Source organism: Oculina patagonica, chromosome 10 (assembly GCF_052425735.1).
Source record: "Oculina patagonica isolate OP01 chromosome 10, crgOcupat, whole genome shotgun sequence".
NCBI lineage: Eukaryota > Metazoa > Cnidaria > Anthozoa > Scleractinia > Oculinidae > Oculina > Oculina patagonica.
In genome coordinates, this window is record NC_135767.1 from 18,265,017 (window position 1) to 18,284,700 (window position 19,684).

General features: G+C 38.6%; 2 protein-coding genes across 2 annotated transcripts; both read right to left on the reverse strand.

Moving 5' to 3' along the window:
- Positions 1-1,578: 1,578 nt before the first annotated feature.
- On the reverse strand, positions 1,579-3,520 carry LOC144667135 (G-protein coupled receptor 52-like). Its single transcript, XM_078528522.1, has 2 exons — positions 2,771-3,520; positions 1,579-1,854 (listed from the first exon to the last, which is right to left on the reverse strand). Exons 1-2 carry the CDS (start codon positions 3,509-3,511, stop codon positions 1,579-1,581), a joined length of 1,017 nt encoding a protein of 338 aa, XP_078384648.1. The 5' UTR covers positions 3,512-3,520.
- Positions 3,521-9,225: 5,705 nt separating this feature from the next.
- LOC144628145 (ectonucleoside triphosphate diphosphohydrolase 1-like) lies at positions 9,226-11,637 on the reverse strand. Its single transcript, XM_078486204.1, has 2 exons — positions 10,765-11,637; positions 9,226-9,630 (listed from the first exon to the last, which is right to left on the reverse strand). Exons 1-2 carry the CDS (start codon positions 11,635-11,637, stop codon positions 9,226-9,228), a joined length of 1,278 nt encoding a protein of 425 aa, XP_078342330.1.
- Positions 11,638-19,684: the final 8,047 nt, after the last annotated feature.

A 19,684-nucleotide genomic window follows, 5' to 3' on the forward strand; every position in this document is an offset into this window, starting at 1 on the left:
CGAGAAACAACGCGTTATTATGACTTAAAAGCTAACGGTTATCCCGAGAGCTTCATCAAGTCAGCTGGTGAATCAAACAAAACAAACACGCAACAAAAAACCAGGAGAATCCGAAGGCATACACGTCCATTCCGTATGTGAAAGGAGTGTCGGAGCGCGTTCGACGATTTTGAGCCGCGAAAACATCAAGACAGCGTTTAAACCAGTACGAACGTTAGGAAACATCTTCAAAAAGCCCAAGGACCGACCGAATAAAGATCAATTGAAAGGCATCGTATACAAAGTGACTTGCAGGACATGTCCATTTGCATACGTTGGGGAAAGCAAAAGAAACTGGAAATCGCGGGGGGCCGAACACAAGCCAGGAACGAACGGAAATATCAACTCCGCGGTTAAACATCATGCAGAAATCGGCCACGACATACATCCAAGTTACGCCGAAATTCTTGAAACAGGTGTAAGCAGCAAGAACAAAAGACTGTTTCTGGAATCCTTACATTCTTTCCTCGACAAAAACACTATAAACGAAAGAGCGCACTTCCCAAGGGTTTACGCTTCGCTAGTTGCTCCCCAGGGGGGCAACGAACAATAGCGTCGATGTAGCTTATTAGAATTCTGCGAACCTTGCAAAAATCCATCATTCTCTGAAGAAGACCGCAGAAGGCGATCGAAAATTTAGAGTATCGTTTTATATTTTTAGATCTGTTTTTAGCATTTTTATATTTTAAGCTATGACTACAGATCGCTCCAGCAGTTTTAAGTTTTTTTGTTTGTGTCCTCTTGGCCTCGCTACCAAGCTGAATTTTAATATATCGAAAGAAACCTATTACAAGATTTACAACTCGTTAGGCTAACCGTTACAAGTTCTCGCATTTTTGTTTCAAAAACACGCTAGAAAAGATCATGATTTGTTTCTCTTTTAAGAATTTGGTTAATAACTCGTTTCTAAACAAGTAGAGGTATTATAGCACAGTTTCGACGAAAAACAATCTAAATTCCCCGTGATCCTTCCCGTTTAAAATTATAAGAGGACTGAATGGGGGTACCTCCGTAACAATAAACACTTAATTTGTGTGCTCTGTAACATGAAACAGTAAAATTTTGGGCATTTTAACACTAACAAAAAGAAACAAAAACGGCTCCAAAAGGCTAATATTATTTTGTTTAGTATGTGAAGAAGTTTTCGGCCATTTTCCGACGATTTCCGATCAGTTTGGACGATCTCCGAAGACTACCGATTATTCCCGAAGACTGCCGAAGGTTTGCAGACTACCAAAGATGTCCGGAGTCTACCGAAGATTTCCGACAACTACCAAAGATTTCCGAGGAGAAATCCGAAAATTTCTCTAAGTTCATGAGTGATTTTTTTCCGATTTTTGAAGAACAATGCTAAAAGTTTCACGAACAAACCTCCAAACACTTAACAGTATATTCTTTGAAAACAGTAAACTCTAAAAATTATGGGCAAATAACACTTAACACTAAACCCCATTCAGGCCCTCTTATAGCTGCTTTCAGTCTAAGAATAACAATCATCAAAGATTTTTAAATAGATTTATGCCATCAAGATATATTTATTTACAGTACAGTCTCTACTTTACAAATCTCTGGTCTTTGGATAGCTTTCTCTGTAATCTCAATAACAAAAACTGAATTATTGGGAACGACTCCAGATTTATTACAGACTTTAAAACAAAGAAGCCTCTGAAGGCTGTGTCTGTAACGTTTCCTACAAGCTACATAAATAAAAGGATTCGCCAAAGTGTTAACAAAAATCAAAGCCATTGTAATCGTGTGTTCTAAGCCAAGTTCTTCACGTGTTGTCTGCTTACCAAGGTCCACCGCAATGCGAATCTGTAGGTAGAAAAACAGGAGACAGATGAAGAACATGTTACATGAAGGCACAAGCAAAGAGACCTTTAAAATGGTTCGCTTATAAACTGAGGCTACGTTATCACGGGATCGAAACCGATCCGAACCGGACAGGACCGGACCGGACCAGATCAGATCGGTTTCTGTTTACATAGAACCGATCTGGACGTATTCTAAACGGTTCCATGTAAACATCTGATACTACATTAGTAGTTTCTGGAACTGGTCCAGTATGGATCCAAAACTGGACCTGTAAAACAGCACGTCCAGTTTTGGATCTGTTGGGGACAAGTTCTGGAACGGTCCCAAACAGAAAGTTATTAGCGTTCACAGTGTTAGTGCGTCCGGTATTTAATTAGGTAAATACTTTCGCACGTATTGAGTCCGCCTGCGTGTTTAGTGCTGGTTTTCTCTCGTGAATTAAAAGCATTTCGTTCACTAAACAATCCAGTTTCCCTTGGCATTTCTTTAAAACGGAAAACATATTTCTTATTTCTTATATTTCTCTTTTAAAATATTCTAATATACTCTATCACCTCTATTTGCATTTAAACTTAATTTCGACCGTTATTTTATTCTTATCTACTTGATAATGAACTCAAGATGAGTTCGAAAAGTCGTGGCTTATTTTCGCTAATTTTTATACTTAATTTATTTATTTAATTATTTTTATTTATATATTTATTTATTATTTATCCTATCATCTATCTATTGATTTACCGATTTATTAATTTATTTAATTATTTATTTATTTATTTATTTATTGTTTGTTTATTTATTTATTTATCTATTTTATTTATTACTTTTCTTTTGGCACAACCGACAGGCCCTGTTCATGAAAGAACAGGCAATGGGGAACAAAACCTACGTAACATTTCATAAGAAAGGCCTTACTTACCAAGAGTGGAGTGTTGCACAAGCAAAATACCACAGCGACTGCTTTTGTTAACGAAACAAAGGTCGAACTGGAGTCATCCATCGTACGCAATGTCTGTCCGTGAAATGCAGACCTTCTTGACTTCAGTGAAACAACTACGTGAATATTAAAAACCAGGACTACAAAAACACAAGTCAGGCCCTGTGCGACGAGAAGTCCAAGGAGCACTGTGTCAGGCATTCCAGTTGGTGTTAAACTAAGACTGCAAAACTGGCCTGTATCGTAATAAACGAACTCCCCAACACCGAAAAATGGTGGGGAAAAGAAAATACAGAGCATAAGAAAGAGATAAATTAGTGCAGACTTGATTCTTTTCGTTGTAAACTTGAGTTGATGCTGGAAAGGAAACGCTGTCACTAAAAACCTCTGAAAGCTTAGTAAAACCACGATCCAGGCAGACCACATGATCAAAATAGCGTTGATATAGCCAAAAAGTGAACAAGTTGTTTCGCCGCCCCACCAAGCGCAGTTTATGAACGAAGCTACGGGCATCACGCACTGTAAACCTACAGACACGGTGTCCGAGCCAGCGAGGCAGCAAATTAAAATGTGAATTTGCTTGGCTGCGCTCGGAGATGATTCTATCGGTTTGGTCTTAAACACGGCGAGAAGAGAGAGCGTGTTGACGACAAAAGCGAACACAAATAGCGGGAAAATATCCACTTTGAAGCACGCTTCTTCTTGCGACGTTGTGTTATTCATGTTATCTCAAGTATAGTTTATCTCAGAATATTGTTTAAGGCTTGTATACCTCCGAGGTTTAGCTTCTCTCTCAGTGAACAGTTGTACCAGATGTATCGCTGTTGCGCATGTGAAGGTCTGTTGTTTTAATAATCACCATAAAAAATCATCTGTATATTAGCCTCAATATCTCCTTGCTGCTTTGTCTCTGGTATTAATGGGTTATGGAAGCAAGTAGATTCTCTCAGAATATTGTTTAAGGCTTGTATACCTCCGAGGTTTAGCTTCTATCTCAGTGAGCACTTGTACCAGATGTACGGCCGTTGCTCATGTTTGCGAAAAGGTTTGCTGTATTGTTTCAGTATCACCATAAAAAATCAGCTTTATATTAGCCTCCGTATTTGCTTGCTGTTTTGACTCTTGTATCAGTGGGTTGCTAAAAACTGAACTACTTCAGCCGAAATTGCTTCAACTGGCAAATCTGCGGGGGCGATTGCTTTATTTTTTATTGTTGTTCTCAAGGGAAAGTTCACTGAGGTCATTTGCACAAGATATTACAGGATTATAGTATCATGAAAAGCGAGTATTCAATTTTGTGTGAGGTTTCGCACGCCGGCCGAAATTCCATTCAAATATTTTCTCTTTAAGTTATCCGTAAAGATCTATAATCGAAGCAATTTGCGTAAAATGTTCTATCACAACGCACATCTATAGTTTAGCTGATAATAGGCTGGCATAATCAAGGTAGTCTTTGATTTACAACAAAACCAAAAACCTTTATGTGAAATGACCGTGTGTTTACGACGTGATTGTGAATTTATCACCTGCCATTAAAAAACGTTTTAGCGCACATTTTAATTTATGTATATTTTCAGAACAAAGCAGGACTATTTGTGTGTTTTTAAAAAGAAAGTTTTTCAATAGCAGCGTTTTGTTTTTATAAATAAAAATAGCAAGACTAGTGCATTTGCCAAGGTTTCGGAAAGTTCTAGTAAAAGTTCACTTAATTCGAATTATTCAATTTTTCCTTGCGCTTGACCGTTTTGAATAAACTGCTATTTAACAGCGGGAAAGAGACGCCGAAAATAATGATTGAAGGGACCATTTAAAGAAATAAGGCATCTCTCTGGACGTTTAACCTTTAAGCTTGTGACCCTGCGAAAACGCAGTTAGTCTATTTTATTCGAACAATCGAGAGCGTCTGAGAAGAAACTGGGGACAAATCAGCGAAGAGAAGAGGGTTGGGAAGGAGCGCTGTGTTTTGTAATCTCTTCCCACGCGCAAATTTCACAAAAAATTCACGCAAAGGCTTCATAAATAAATAAATAAAAAAGGTATAAAAAAGGTATAAACGTCCTTTTCTGTGCGACAAAACACGGATGGAAGTGGCGAGTGAGTTATTGCTTGCATAAAAGCGACACTGCTTTCGGTTACATCCAGACAACTTGCTGTGAAATTATCGCGTGCAGATGTACTCAGGATGTAGACAGACCCCAGGGGGTACTGCCTAGAAATTTTGGTAGGGTTGTGCGGAGCTCTTCTTGTCTTGGCCCTTTACTCTATTTCAGAGTGAAATATACGAATTTCGCTATCCTATTTAGAACCAGGAGGTTAAATCGACAGATACCCTATTTCAGGAGCTGCTTCCCTTTGCAAGAACTGTTTGCAAGGGCTTTAGATTTTAAAAAAAATCATACGCAATACCCGGCTGGAAACATAAACAATACTCCATTTTTAGACCATTTGGCGCGGAACGTACCTATGACCTTCGATAAAGGGAGTACCGCTTCCCCCTGGATACATCTGTTTATGTTAGGGCCTGATTATATGAGCCGGGCTGGCTCGGTTTGCCGAGATGACTTTCAGCCCGGTATTACATGAGCCCGGTTAGTCGGGCTGGCCCGGTTTGCCGAGATGACTTTCAGCCCGGTTTTAGCATGAATGATCAGAGCACGAATGATCTTTATCACCTTTTTCCGGCAATTTGGTGGTTAATTTTTTGCACTTATGCAGCTGGATGGGTTACGTTACCTCTACATCCTATTTAGAAGGAGTAGCATTGATTTTTTCGTCGGATATTGTGCTCGGAAGAGAAATTTAATGCTGGCCCGCTTAACCGGGCTGGCCCGGTTAACGCGATTACATGGAAAATTTTCAGCCCGGCTAGCCGAGATCCCGGCATCGCGATACCGAGATCTCGGCTAATCGGGCTGGCCCGGTTGTCATGTAATCGCGAAGTTGATTTTTGTTGCGTTTAACAGACGTGCCGAGATCTCGGCAAACCGAGCCAGCCCGGCTAGCCGGGCCAGCCCGGCTCATGTAATCAGGCCCTTAAGGTCGCGGGGGACACCTTAGGCTCATCATTATGCATTTATTTAAAGCGTATGCACGAAGTGCAACGACTGACAAAGTGACATCGACAACTTTACGAGATATTTATGACTGGATAAAAATATGCGGGTGCGTGCGCTTGATTATTTTGAAAAAATAAATTCCTGTTTCTTTGATATTTTAACCAATTTAAAACAACACTGGCGATATACGTTTATATAGATTGTAGGAAGTCTATGAGCTAATTTTTATTCAATTTGTTTTTGTTTCTGCAACTCAGAGTAATCACAATAATATTCGGCATAAACAATCATAGCTAATCATGTCCTTCATAAAAACGCATTGTTCTCACTATAAAAGCGTGGAATATAATTACCATAATTACATCTCTCCTTTGGAAACTGATCGTGTTTTGGTCGGGACACCTTCGGAAAACTCAAAGTTTGGACTTTTCCGACAATTTTGTGGCAGAGAATACAGCGCAGATACAAACCTTCATGACTTGCCACTGCAGATAGGTAAACTATGGACATTGTAGTGTGTCATAACAGAGGCGGAATTTTAAAAGAGCGCTTTTAGAAAGAGGTAGAAGGTATTAAATTAAAATTTGCGCATTTAAACCGCCATAACTTGCTGGCAAATTTTAAATTAAAAAATCCGCTTCTGTTATGACACTGTACAGATATTGACTGATTAGTTTTTGACAAGATCACAGTGTGCTGTCTCCTGCTCGTTCCGTAAACTCTGCCACAAAATCATGTTCTTTCCAATTTGGCAGTATCGTGGCTATAACATCGCCGTTAAGTATAATCTACGAAATAAAAGACGACACACATAATCTTTTATCATTTCTTTATGTCTCTGCAAAATTTGAGCTTAATCGCACCCATAACAGCCGAGAAATAAGCGTTTTAAAAGATGCAGGTCAAGCAAAATTTCGCTTCATGAATTTATTCATGCTGTAGGTATCCCCCGCGACCTTAATGGCTGGTTGCCTCGTTCGTGCAGAACGTGACTGCACGTGCCGCGCGCTTGGAACACGATTGCTTTGCTGCGTAGCGGCAGGCGACTGTCTAGTCTTTGGGCGCGCCAAATGTGCGCCTAAAAACTGCACTGGCGCCTGCTACGCTTGATCTAGCTTTCGTGCAGTGACTTAAAACGCATTGAAATTGTGCCCTTGTTTTCTTCCATAATCAGTCAAGCAATTCTAAACTAAGGGCGTATTTACTTGCAACATTCACGTCTAGCCGTCGCATTTGCCCGTTGAAATTTTCTATTGTTTTCGAGCTAAAAAATATTAAACAATTCCAATGGGCAAATACGACCGCTGAACGCGTATGAGGCAAATAAATCCACCGTAACTCAGTAATAAATCTACGTCAGTTCTCTTTTAGAGTTAAAGAGAATAGAGAGAAAATTATCAGCTGATGTTAAATAAAGGTATTGTTGCAATAATTTCACACGTAATTAGCGCGCGCATTACAAAATGGCGGTTTTATTCTTTGCGGCTCAACCTTGACAGAAGTTTAAATCACCATTTTCGCGTAAATTAGTATGGGAAACTGCCATTTTCTTTTTTTTTTAATTAAGCAGCAACTTCCTTCCTCTAAAATAAATATAGGCAATCCCCGGTGTAGCAAAAGAAATAGTCATCGGAAACGTGAAGTTAGCAAGCAATTGCTGATTAGAGCAGTTTTCAATTGAGTGTCGTAAAACCAAAACCAAAGTAATCACTCTGACCAATCACAAACGACACAGACAATCCAGTGAACCAATCAAAACTCGAAGTAAATACATGTAGCTGGCACGAAGCGCGGGAAAACGTGCATGAGCGAGTCACGATTGGTTTTGGTTTTACTTCTGATTGGTTGAGAATATGGCGCGAGATTTTTAAACCAATCACTAAACGTAGTAATGCAAAACCAAACGCAAACGCAAATTACTTTCGATACTCAAGTGAAACCTGCTCTATGACGTATAAACAAGTCTTTTGCATTGATAAAAGCTCTAGAAAATCAATTGTTGATATTCAAATTATTGCGAAAGCTTTGCTCTTTAGAACCCCAGGAAACGAAATCCTAATTTTAACGCATTGTGTGCGGGAATGTTTTTGCGGGTAAACCCTGCAAACCAAAAATCCCCCATCCCCACCCCCCATTACTTTTTTAATGGTCCGTAGAGAGGAATCGCTAATAAGCTAAGGAAGGTTTAAAAGATCAAAGAACGCCTTTTTTTTCAGTCCAAGAGTTAATTGATATCAAAATAGCATAAAGTCCATAGGCGTACGAGCCGGGGGGGCGAGGGGGGCTGCAGCCCCCCCAGTGCCGAAATTTTTCGGGCAGAATGCTTAGAATTCGGGCAAAAAGCCAAGAGAAGAAATAGAAAATAAGCCGACAAATCTCAACATTATTTCACAACGAATTACATCAACAGAAAAAAGTATTGAAAATATACCGAACTTTGTGGTTCAAAAGTCTAAATTTATCATTTATCTGCTTTCGTTTCCTCTCGCAAATTGCTATAATCATATTTGATTTTTTTTTTACAAATTCTGCGTGACCCCTTAGTTTGATTCAGTTGCCATCATTTTGAATTGGCGAGGGCGACCAAAAGTTAGGATTTTCCACAGCTTGAACGTTTGCGCGCGGTTGATCCAGTGTAAGACCTCGAAACAAAGCTGTTACAAATGTGATGAAGCTAATGCTTTTGACTCAAATGTTAATTGCTAAGTCTGCTTAGGGCTAGCTCAAAACTTTCAACAAAATGATTTAACCCAACTTCCCCTGAATGTTTCACACGCTTTTGTATACCTTTCAAGTGGGGGGGGGGGGGGGGGGGGGGGGAACAACGTAAATTGGCTCGCCAAGAATATTTTTTTTTATAAAATAAAATTGTTAATGAATAAATAAAGTATTTCGGAAGAAAAAGGATTAAGTGCTTGACATCTTCGAGCAACACCACTTAATCAATTAATTTTTTGTATACAACTTTTTCAACGGAAGTTTTTTTTCCTTTTCATATGCCTCTTTATTCAGCTTTCAACGTATGTCTTTTTTTTTTCGGGCAATAAGGTCTCCGCCCCCCTAGGTCCGAAGGTGCCCGTACGCCTATGCATAAAGTTACAACCTTGACTTTCACACAAAAGTTTATACTACTTTATTTTAATATCGGACATCATTGCATTGGAAATTTGAAAAATTACAAGCTTTAGTGCAAAAAAAAAAAAAAAACTGGAGACGCTACACAAACCCGAGAGAAAACACACAAAATAATTTGAAAAGTTCAAACTTGAGAAAAGCCTCGCTAAATGAAAGATCAAAAAATGATTCTGGGAAAACTAGCCTGAAAAAATACACTCGATTAAAAATTACATCACACAATTTCTTCAGGGTTTTTTTCAATGTTTACAGTAGCTCAGTTTTATACAATACAGCGCCCATGATCCAGCTTAACGAATATCCCTTCAACTTCTTCTGAACATAAATTTTCTTGCTCTGAGGCATTTTATAACCTTTTTGAAAGAGCTCATACACATAATTACCCCACAAACACGAGAACTTCCCGTATCCTTCATCAATGACTTTCACTACATTGTATGGCTTCGAGCAAAACTTCTTTGCAGCACACCCAATCTGTTCTACAGTTACGGGCTTGTCGTCGCATATTATAGCTTCTATGCGATTGATCACGGTGTGAAAAGCAGAGAACGCGATGAACTTGCCAGTTAATTGTGGCTGATCATGGAAGGGACAATCTTCAGATTTTCGATTCTTACAGGACAGCACATCATCGATAAGTTTACGGCACACCTAATAAGAAAGTGAGTAAATAAGTAAGTACATTAATTGCAAAAAAAAACTCGCACGATTTCAAGTTAAGGTCGCGCAGGTTCCTTGAAATCATTATGTATGTATTTATTTAAGAGTATGCACGAACTGCGAAGAGTGAAGCCGACAACAAACGAAATATTCATGAGAACACAGTTTATTGTATAAGCAATTACATGTTATTTTTCTAAGCTTTGTGTCCCGTGCGCTGGAACATAGCGAATTATCATAATTAGATTCACAGCTTTGAATATATCAATCATTGTTGTAAACATTGACTCGGAAGGTCCTCGGAAGCCTCAAAACCTGCAATTTTGTGTCCAAGTTTTCTCCGCCGATATAGAATTTCAGGAGTTGATTCGCGAGGAACGTTAACTTTCTGTGTTTCATTGTGCTTTGACAAAAGCGAATTTTGAAATTTCCTTTTCAAGAAAACGATAGCACGGTTATACTCTTGATCACTTTTAGCGGAATCTATGTTCAAAATTCAGCGAATAAAAGCTTTACAAGATATCAACCCCTCAAGAAATTTGGCTAAAAAATTATTAATGAGCAAGGGTCCAGCGTGGCCTTAATTTGGGTCAAAATAAGCCGAAAATAAAACCGTCCGAATTTTTTTTGCAAGTTATGTAAGTAAGTAATTTAAGTAAGTAAGCGATCAAGCGAGCAAGCAAGTAAGTCAAGACAAGAAAGTAAAGAAGCTTACAAATGACTTGTTAAAGGAATCACTTTTACACCCGCTTAAAGCCAGGCAGTCTCAAAAGCAAGCGAAGCGAGCTTTAAAGAGGTCGCGCCGGGAGCGTCCGAGCGAGCGACGCAGTCGCAAGGTCAGGCCCAGCCAGAAAAAAAAAATTAAAGACGTTTGACTAATCAACCGTTACAACATAAGTTACTAACAAACAACAGGAACTTTTCTTAAGACATTAACAAGTTATTTCATTTCTTTGTCCTGGTTTTGTGAGATTTTAAAGCGTGTTCAGTTTGCAGAACACTTGAATCCGTAATATGGCCATGAATGCAAGAGTACAAATTTGCATGTTTCGCCCGAAAGTGATAAAATGTGGGAAATGATATCCCCTTTATAGCAAAAGATCTTTTAAAAAGTATATTTCATACCTCCGAATTAGGCTCTCCAATGACACTCGCGGCTTGTCCCGCATTCGATACATCGAAGGTTTCACTGAATCCTTGATGATGGCATGGACTTTTGATGGATCCTTCTTCGTCCACCGTTTTGTTTTCCCAATCATTCAGGAACTCCAAGTAGCGATCGTGAATTCTCGCCAGTCCCATGTCCAAATAGCTTCTAGCGAACAAATTGTAGTTTTTCTTTCCCAGTTTCAGAGTAGTGCTGTGTCGAGACTTCCTGAAAAGGCGCATTGTGTTTTGGGTAGAGGCGCCGCCCAAGTCTAACACACCCCACGAAAAGCGCTGTCTTCTTGGCGAAGTCAGCACGCCTTGAATAAAGTTCACCGTGATCCAGGCAAAAATAGCCTCATCCTTGCCTGAAATAACTTCGACGTTCTGGTCTTTGAAAAGGAATGGTGACTGATCGCTCTTCAGAATTTGTTTCACCTCATTGATAATAGCGTCTTGGTCAGATTCCGGTAGCAGGCGCATTCCAGCGGTCGCTAGCACAACAAATGGGGTAGAACTCTGCTTATCTTTTGGAACAATCTTATCGGCTTCGTCAAAGAACTTCTGAAAGTGCGCCTCAATCTCATCTGCTTTATTTAGCATTGATGATAGCCCCGGTCTCACTTTTCCGAGGGAGTTGCTAAGCTCTTCAACGTTTTCAACACTATTAACCTTTCCATTTCCGTTTAAGTTGAATTTGAAGATGTACATTCTACTTCCGGTCGATCCAGCGTCAATCAGAATAGCATAGCTAACATCCGGGGAACTTGAACCTGCCTGGTGACCGTGACACCCTGATGGGGCCTGGAGCCAAAAGAGAAATGCCGGCAAGAGAAAAACAAAGCGGCCCATCTGAAACAAGAAAGGAAACAGTTTATTCATTTAATTAATTCATCTTTGTCTTAGCCGAAAGTGATTTACACCTACTGCTATCAGTAAGTTTTGTTGCTTGTGGCGACTAGACAAGAGACAATGACTTCCGAGAATGCAAAAGGGACCTGAAGAGGAAGGGGGTGGGGGGGTGGGGGTGGGGGGGGGGTACAAATCCCGTTTCCCAGCAAAAATTTAAAGGAGCTACGTCACGGGGATTTTGCTGGTTTTTGGTCTTAACTGTTCTGAAATTAATGGTAGGCAACTAAACCCACGAAAAACATAATCTTTAAACATCTAAAGGAAGATATAATCTGAATTTGCGGACAGAAATCAAGCTCCGGCTGTAAAAAATCGATTTTTTAAAGACGCGTGGAAACAAATTGAAAACGTTAGCCTAACTTTTTCAAATTGCGAACCGTTTTCATCCGAGGCATCCGCAGCCAAAGATGCTCGTTAACATATTCAGTGCTTTAAAATAGCAATTTTTTTAATAAAAATTGACTTTCATTTTTAGGTTTCCTGCGACAAAATATAAATTTTGGCTGTTCAAAAATCTGGTAAAATCCGTGACATAGTCCCTTTAACCAAAATCCTATTTCCTAACCTATTTTTTGTCCAAATCCCGATCCCATTTCTACTTTTTTGTTTTCCTTTTTTGTTTGTGATATTCAGTACCAGTGACCCAAATCCTATTTTTCTAGTGAAAAAGAAGGAAAACCCCTGTTCCGATGGTACCCCTTCAGGAAACTTACACAGCAAAATTCAAAGTTTATATCTATAATACTCCAAACTTGTATATAGCCAGTTGTGAAAAGTTTAGAAAAGTTTTGTCATCAAAAGCTTACAGATTGAAAGCAAATGATCATGTGCAATAGCTTTTCTGTGAAAATAAAAAACTTCAAAGGAGCAAACAAAATGCAAATATCTATTGTGTTTTGTGCACGGTCAAGACCAAAACATGCGAACTAAACGAAGAACTTTGTCAAGCTATTCACTATGCCCTTAGCAACCATTCGATAGCTACTGCGCACACTCGGTTGCCCGCCACCGCTATGAGCCGTGTTACAAAGGAAGTTTCTTCACCCCTGGTTTTCAGTATTGTGGTTAAAATAGTGTATAATTGGTGCCTCAAAAGAAAACGGCTTGCGTAGTTACAAGTCAAGTTATCGAGTTACTGTTTAAACTAACCTTAATATCGAAATCACTATTCCAAAACATGGATCTCAAATAAGATTTTCGCGCAGATAATTCACTATTTCTACCATCTATTTTCCGAGAAACGGCATCATTTCTAGGTTTGCCCTCTGGCAGACAACGTGGCTAATTTGCATTATAATATGAAAATCATCGGAGCTTACTTTAAAATCTCCTCTTTTTCAGGGAAGCAACAGCAAAACTAAATTACTGGAAAACAACGTATCTTTTATGTCACAGTCAATTCAACATGCAAAGCTATAAAAACAGTTAGATAAGAAACTTCACTTATTTAACTTGCATTACACGGACCAGAACAACATGAGTGAAATGCTTATCATTGGTGAAACGAAGGGTGTAGAAAAGCGTTTCCCCGATTTAAAAGCGCAACTTCTGAAAGACGAAGTGAATTTGTCCTGCTCTTTGCAGATTGATTTCTAAACCACGTGCATCTCTTATTCCGCTGTAAAATTGTTACACTCTTGAAGTTGTTTAGTCCAAAAGCATTTTAACGTTTCAAAAAAGAAACGAAGTATTAATGTTATTCATGCCTTAGCTTTCATGATATCCCGAGCAAAATGTGTTATTGAGCGTTTTTGAAAATTCTTGCAGGTTAAGCCAGCCACTTTCATAATTTTTTATGCCGCCTAAAATTAAATTGAAATGAAGAATTTGGTAAACCGCGAAGCGTGAATTGTTTGGCCGTTTTTTCTTGACGAAAGGAGTTTTATAGCAGAAATCGAATCCAACTAAAGATGAAACGTTTTTTTTTTCATTTTCAAACAAAATGGACTACTTATCAATGCTAAAATTATATATCTTCTTTTAAGCCAAATTAGTGCCAATTCTGAAATCATATAGTTATCTCCAAGAATTATTTCTAGCATGGCTATAGATTTACTTAGAACAAATTTAACTGCCTATCTTGTTGAACGTCAAGTCAACCCAAAATTCTTCAACACAAAACTGAGATTCGCTTCTTCGCCAGTGGATTCTTCCAGATACAAAACTACGAAGTTAATGGCAAGCTCTCGGCTTTTATGAGGTCTTTAATTTGACTGAATACAAATCCCTGAAGAGTTACTAACTTGTTAGTTCTTCTTATGGGCGTGAATTCAATGTCAATTGAATATAAACACAATGGAAATCGAATAAAAGAGATTCGCACCAAAGATCGATCTCATCTAATAAATAGCCATAGTTTCGAAGTCGCGGCAGATTCACAGGAAAAATGGTGCAAAATTCGCTTACTTAAAAGAAGCCACCGCGTAAAAGAAAAACCTTTGAATGCTTCGAATAAAAAAGGCTTTAATCTTTTCAAGTCCCACGCCCTTAGACTGTAAACGAATAATTAAAGGAGAAGTTTACTCCAGAATGGCCATTTGTTTTCTTTACGCCAATAAAAAGTTTACACAAAGATATGTTATTCACCAAAATTTCAGCCTCCAACGTTTGCTATTACCTTACCCCACGAAATCTTTCCAAAAACTCGACAACTGAACGCCGCCATCTTGGAGCTGGTAATGTATGCGTGACGTAAAAGAGCTCAGCCTGACGTTTGGCGGGAAAATTTTAACAGTCGAAACTCCTTGTTTTTTTGTATTTCTTGGAGCTCTGTTTCAGCAGAATGGAGCTGCACAAACAGACATTTTTACAAACAAAAGCCACAACGAGAAAAGAAGGAGTTTCGAGTATTTAAATTTTCCCGCCAAACTTCAGGCTGAGCTCTTTGACGTCACGCATACATTACCAGTTACTAGTAATACGTGACTCGCAGGGCCTCGCGAAGCTCTGGGTTTGGGGGGGGGGGGGTGGGGGTGTTGTAAATAATGAGTGATAACCGGTTTTAACCGGTGATTTGTTATTGTTGCCTAGTAACGGGCATGCCCGCGACACCCTCGTTCCCAGGGTCTACTCCGCTTTGAAGATGGCGGCTCTTTCTGGTTCGTAAAGAGGTATAAAGCGTTGGGAAGCGCAGGCTATTTTCAAAATCATCGACAAATTATTGGATAGTCGCATTTTGGACATTTATTTGAGGGCATTAAAAAAAGAAGAAGAACGAACGGCAGGAGGATTCGAACCCTCCGCCCGCCCGAAGGTTTATAGCCTGAATTATTATAGGCGTCGAGGAAGTATCATGTGGAAATCAGTGTTATTTTAATCCGAAAAGAAAAACGATAAAAATGAAAAGCTCAGGATTCGAACCCACAAAAGAAAAAAAAAAAAAAAAAAAAAACCTAGCCGGATTCGAACCACCGGCCTTAGTCCCGAAGATCTGATTTCAAGTCCGACGCCTTACCATTAGGCCACCAGCGCGCGGCGGCCGTGTGACGTCATTTCCGCCACACACCAAACTCACAAATAAATATATATATATGACCGTAAACTCCACACGAGATTTCATCCCGCCTGAGCCCTTTGAGGAACAAAATTATACACCCCGCTACGCTCGGCCTTCGGCCTCGCTTCGCGAGGAACAAGATGGCGGCGTTCAGTTGTCGAGTTTTGGGAAAGATTGGAGGCTGACATTTTGGTGAATAACATGTCTTTGCATAAACTTTTTATTGGCGTAAAGAAAATAAATGGCCATTCTGGAGTGAACTTTATCTTTAAGTTAACATTTGTTGTCCTTTAATAGATTAACTGCGAGCTGTTTCTTAACTTAAAAGTTGCCTTTTGCAGTTATTTACCAGGTAAATAACTGCAAATAATCATCCCAAACTTTTAGTCCACTTTAATGACAGCATCCACTTGGATATATATGGGATTAGTGAAACAAAGATCGGCGCCAAAAATGCAGCTTTGTAAAAAAAGGTGAAAAAGATCGAAATAAAGAAGAAATAACGGAAATAACAAGAAGCTATCGTTATTGATAAGCATGAGTTACCGTGTAGAAATAATTTTGTTATCTAGTTTTATTTCAATATATCAAGGCCAGGGTAAAGGGCAATGTCAATCGAAAAACGTATTATAAATGTACCAAATAGAACTCGAAATCCCAACTCGAAAATCCAACTCGAAATCCAAGCTCGAAAATCCAACTCGAAATCCCAACTCGAAATCCAACTCGAAAAGCCAACTCGAAATCCCAACTCGAAATCCAACTCGAAAATCCAACTCGAAATCCCAACTCGAAATCCAACTCGAAAATCCAACTCGAAATCCCAACTCGAAATCCTCACTTGGGAGTTAGTTTGTCTTTAGGGTTAAAAATTTCCTTTTCTCGTAGATAAAATAATTTCGTTAAACTGCGGGGACAGCTTAAAACAGCTTGGAGTTCATCCCTGAATTTTGGGACAAAAAAATTGCAATCCGTTATTTTTTTACAGTTTTTTGGGCGTGGGACTGGAAAAGTGCTAAGAAATGTCGCCGAGGGGATTAAAGCCCTTTGGATTCGAAATATTCAAAGTTTTTTCTTTAAGCGGACGCTTCTTTTAAGTAATCGATTTTTGCACCATTTTTCCTGTGAATCTGCCGCGATTTCGAAAGTATGGCTATTGATTAGATGAAAGTCGATCTTTGGTGCGAATCTCTTTTATTCGATTTCTATTGTGTATATATTCAATTGACATTGAATTCACACTCAGAAATTGTACTTAAAAGTTAGAAAGTCTTCTGGGATTTGTATTCAAATCAAGTAAAAAGCGTGATAAAAGCCGAGAGCTTGCCATTAACTTCAAAGTTTTGCATCTGGAAGAATCAACTGGCGAAGAAGCGTCAAATCTTAGTTTTCTGCCGTAAGGAAATTTTAGGTTGACTTCACGTTCAACAAGGTAGGCAGTTAAATTCGTTCTTAGTAAATCTATAGCCACGCTAGAAATGAGTCTTGGAGATAACTATATGATTTCAGAATTGGCACTGATTTGCCTTGTAAGAAAATTTATAATTTTAGCATTGATAAGTAGGCCGTTCTGTTTGAAATTGAAAACACATTTCATCTTAAGTTCGATTCGATTTTGCTAAGCTCCTTTCGTTTAAAAAAGAAAACGGCCAATTAATTCTCGCTTCGCGATACAGAATTAACAGAAAATTATAGAGCGTAAAATCATTTCAACTTGAATTGTGGCGTTTTAATTTCAATTTGAATTTAGGCGGGATAACGAATTAATTATGAAAGTGCAGTGGCTGGCTAAACTTACAAGAATTTTCAAAGACGTCCGTTAACATATTTCGCTGGGTATATCATGAAAGCTAAGGTGTAAATTCCATGCATTAATACTTCGTTTCTTTTTTGAAACGTTAAAATGCTATTAGACCAAACGACTTTGAGGGTCTTACAAGTTAACGGCTCGCTAAAGAATGCACGTGGTTTAAAGAACGACCCTTACAGAGCATGGTAAATTAAGTGCGTCTTTCACAAATACTTTTTCCTTCTAGGTCGGACAAAGCTTTTTAGCAACACCCCTCCATGTTATACGGGTCCGCGTTATGCCAATGATAAAATAAGTAGGCGGAGGTCATTTCTTATACAACCGCTAGCTTTTATAGTATAGATTTGCGTATATTAAATTGATGCGAAATAAAAGATTCGCTGTTTTTTGATTACTTAGATTTGCTGGTACTTGCCAAAAAGAAACTAGGAGGATTTAAGAAGATTAAAATGATTACAGAAACGTCAAATTCTTTAGCGCATATAATGTAGAAACGATATAGCGAAAGGGTTTGGGGCAGTTCATGATGCAAATTTTTTCTGAACTAGGTAATTTCAAAAGTCTGAAAGGTCAATTGTAGAGCTATTGTTCTAATAAAATAGGTATTATGCAAAATCACTCCAACTTTTCACATTTTAAAACGAAGCGGAAAAAAGGGTTTCATTGGACCTCGGGAAATGGTCCTTTTGAAAGAGTTTTCATATAGACCTTTACTGTTTACCCGTTACTATAAGTCTACTATATAAGGCAAACAATTGTTTTCGCAGTTTTTTGTGAGTCATGGGTTAAAAATTTGTGCCAAAATTATTCCGCTTCGTTTTAAAACGTGAGAAGCTGGAATAATTTTGCATAATGTCTATTTTATCAGAACAATAGCTCTACAATCGACCATTCGACCTTTGAAATTACCTATAGCTAGTTCAGAAAAAAATTTGCATCATTAACCACGCCAATTCCTTACGCAATATCGTTTCTACATGATATGTGCTAAAGAAGTTGACTTTTCTTTGAAATCTCTTTCTTTTTGGGTAGTACCAGCAAATCTAATTAATTAACCGTAAAATACTCTTGCTCAGTGCTGGTTACGGAAAGGCCAGAATTAATTTTTTTTGCCAGAATCTTTTAGAGTTTTCCGATTTAGCGGAAAATTCACTTAAATGGAACACATTTTTCTTCCTATTAAAAATCTTATTGAATTCACTTAGCCCTTTAAAAGTACATTAATCTGCTTTCTTGTTTTCTCTGTTTCACTATCCCTCAGGAAAGTGGGATTCTACGGTAGTCTAAAATGTCAAAAGCTATCCTAGAAGAAAACGATGTTGTCGTCAAGTTTGAGATTGGGTTAAACAGTTTTTTCGGGACCAAACCGAAAATTTTCCCTCATCGGATTGACATAAAAGTTACACTAGTTATTGCTCTAGGGTTGAAGTTTGATGATGTGTATTTCTTACTCGCTAAATCGATACGATAACCGTAATAACGGTAAACAGAAACTCGAAATAAGGAAATCTTAAATTTTGCGCGATCCACGTTTCATTATAAAGAGCTATTACCAATACAGTAAAATGTGGCGCATTGCCAAAAAAAACATGTAAGACAAACATGTATTTCCGCGCGTGTTGTCCACTGCTCGAGGGCAGTGTAACATCATCATGCAGTGCAACTCTCAAAAAAAGTATTGCTCTCGTCAAATGACATATCTGAAGGCAGTCAGTCCACATGACATGGCCACAGTTTCGAAAGAAAGAATAATTAGTTCTGAAACAAAAGGCAAGATAGAAAACAAGATACGTGTGATGTAACCGTCCCGCTCCGCTCAAAAGAATGCGATTTTTTTGAGCGGAGCGGGACGGCTGTAAACAGGCTAGTGTGATGTTCACCTGTTGTACGTTCCGAGGGTGTGACAAAAAAGGTGATATGTGGTGTTTACCCGTGGAATTTTTATGTGCAAATGAAAAGAAAACAATGGAACAAAAAGATACCGCCTCATTTTTCAACTCCCATCTTTCTATTTATTTGGTGGCAATAAGCTAGTTACAAAACCGTAGAGAAGTGTGAGGTTCCACAAATGGCAACTGGTTGGATGGAAAATAAGTTGTGAAAAAGTTATGCTGCGAAAACTTTCATGTTTGTTAACATGAGGTTTACTCTGGTGTAAGAACTTGTAAAATGTTTCTTTGTTTTGGGGCTATTGTTTTCCTGCTTTTTATTGTTTCCAGGTTCTTTGTTGTCTTGGTCGTTGTTTGTTTTACGTTACTTGTGAGTTTCACAGGTTTCGCATGCTTTTACGTGTGTGATTAAAAAGCCGCCTCCTTTCAGCATAGTTCGTAGAACTATGCTTGCCTTTCAGTAACTAGTTTTTTACACCGTGGATACTTTGCCACCTAAAAACATTTTACTTCAGTTGTCTCAGAAAATATACTGCTGTTTTCAATATATTTTTCTGGGAAAACTGTGATACGTAAACATTGTATCTTGATTTTCAAGCAGTTTAAAAGGAGTATAGTTTGCGGTCACATCTACGACGTAACTAAAGTTTAACTATAGTTAGTCTCAAGTTACGTGACGTCATACCTAACTATAGTTAGTGCTCTCGGTCGTCTTTGCGGTCACACCAATGCAGTTAACTATAGTTAGTTCTGATTAGGTTGTGAATAATTTGGTATTTAAATTAGTTCATG

Coding starts and splice junctions, on each gene's coding strand:
- LOC144628145 (XM_078486204.1), bottom strand. CDS start 11,637: ATGGGCCGCTTTGTTTTTCTCTTGCCGGCATTTCTCTTTTGGCTCCAG. Junction 9,631..10,764: donor TTGGAGAGCCTAATTCGGAG/GTATGAAATATA, acceptor CTTTCTTATTAG/GTGTGCCGTAAACTTATCGA.
- LOC144667135 (XM_078528522.1), bottom strand. CDS start 3,511: ATGAATAACACAACGTCGCAAGAAGAAGCGTGCTTCAAAGTGGATATT. Junction 1,855..2,770: donor TGTGCAACACTCCACTCTTG/GTAAGTAAGGCC, acceptor TTCTACCTACAG/ATTCGCATTGCGGTGGACCT.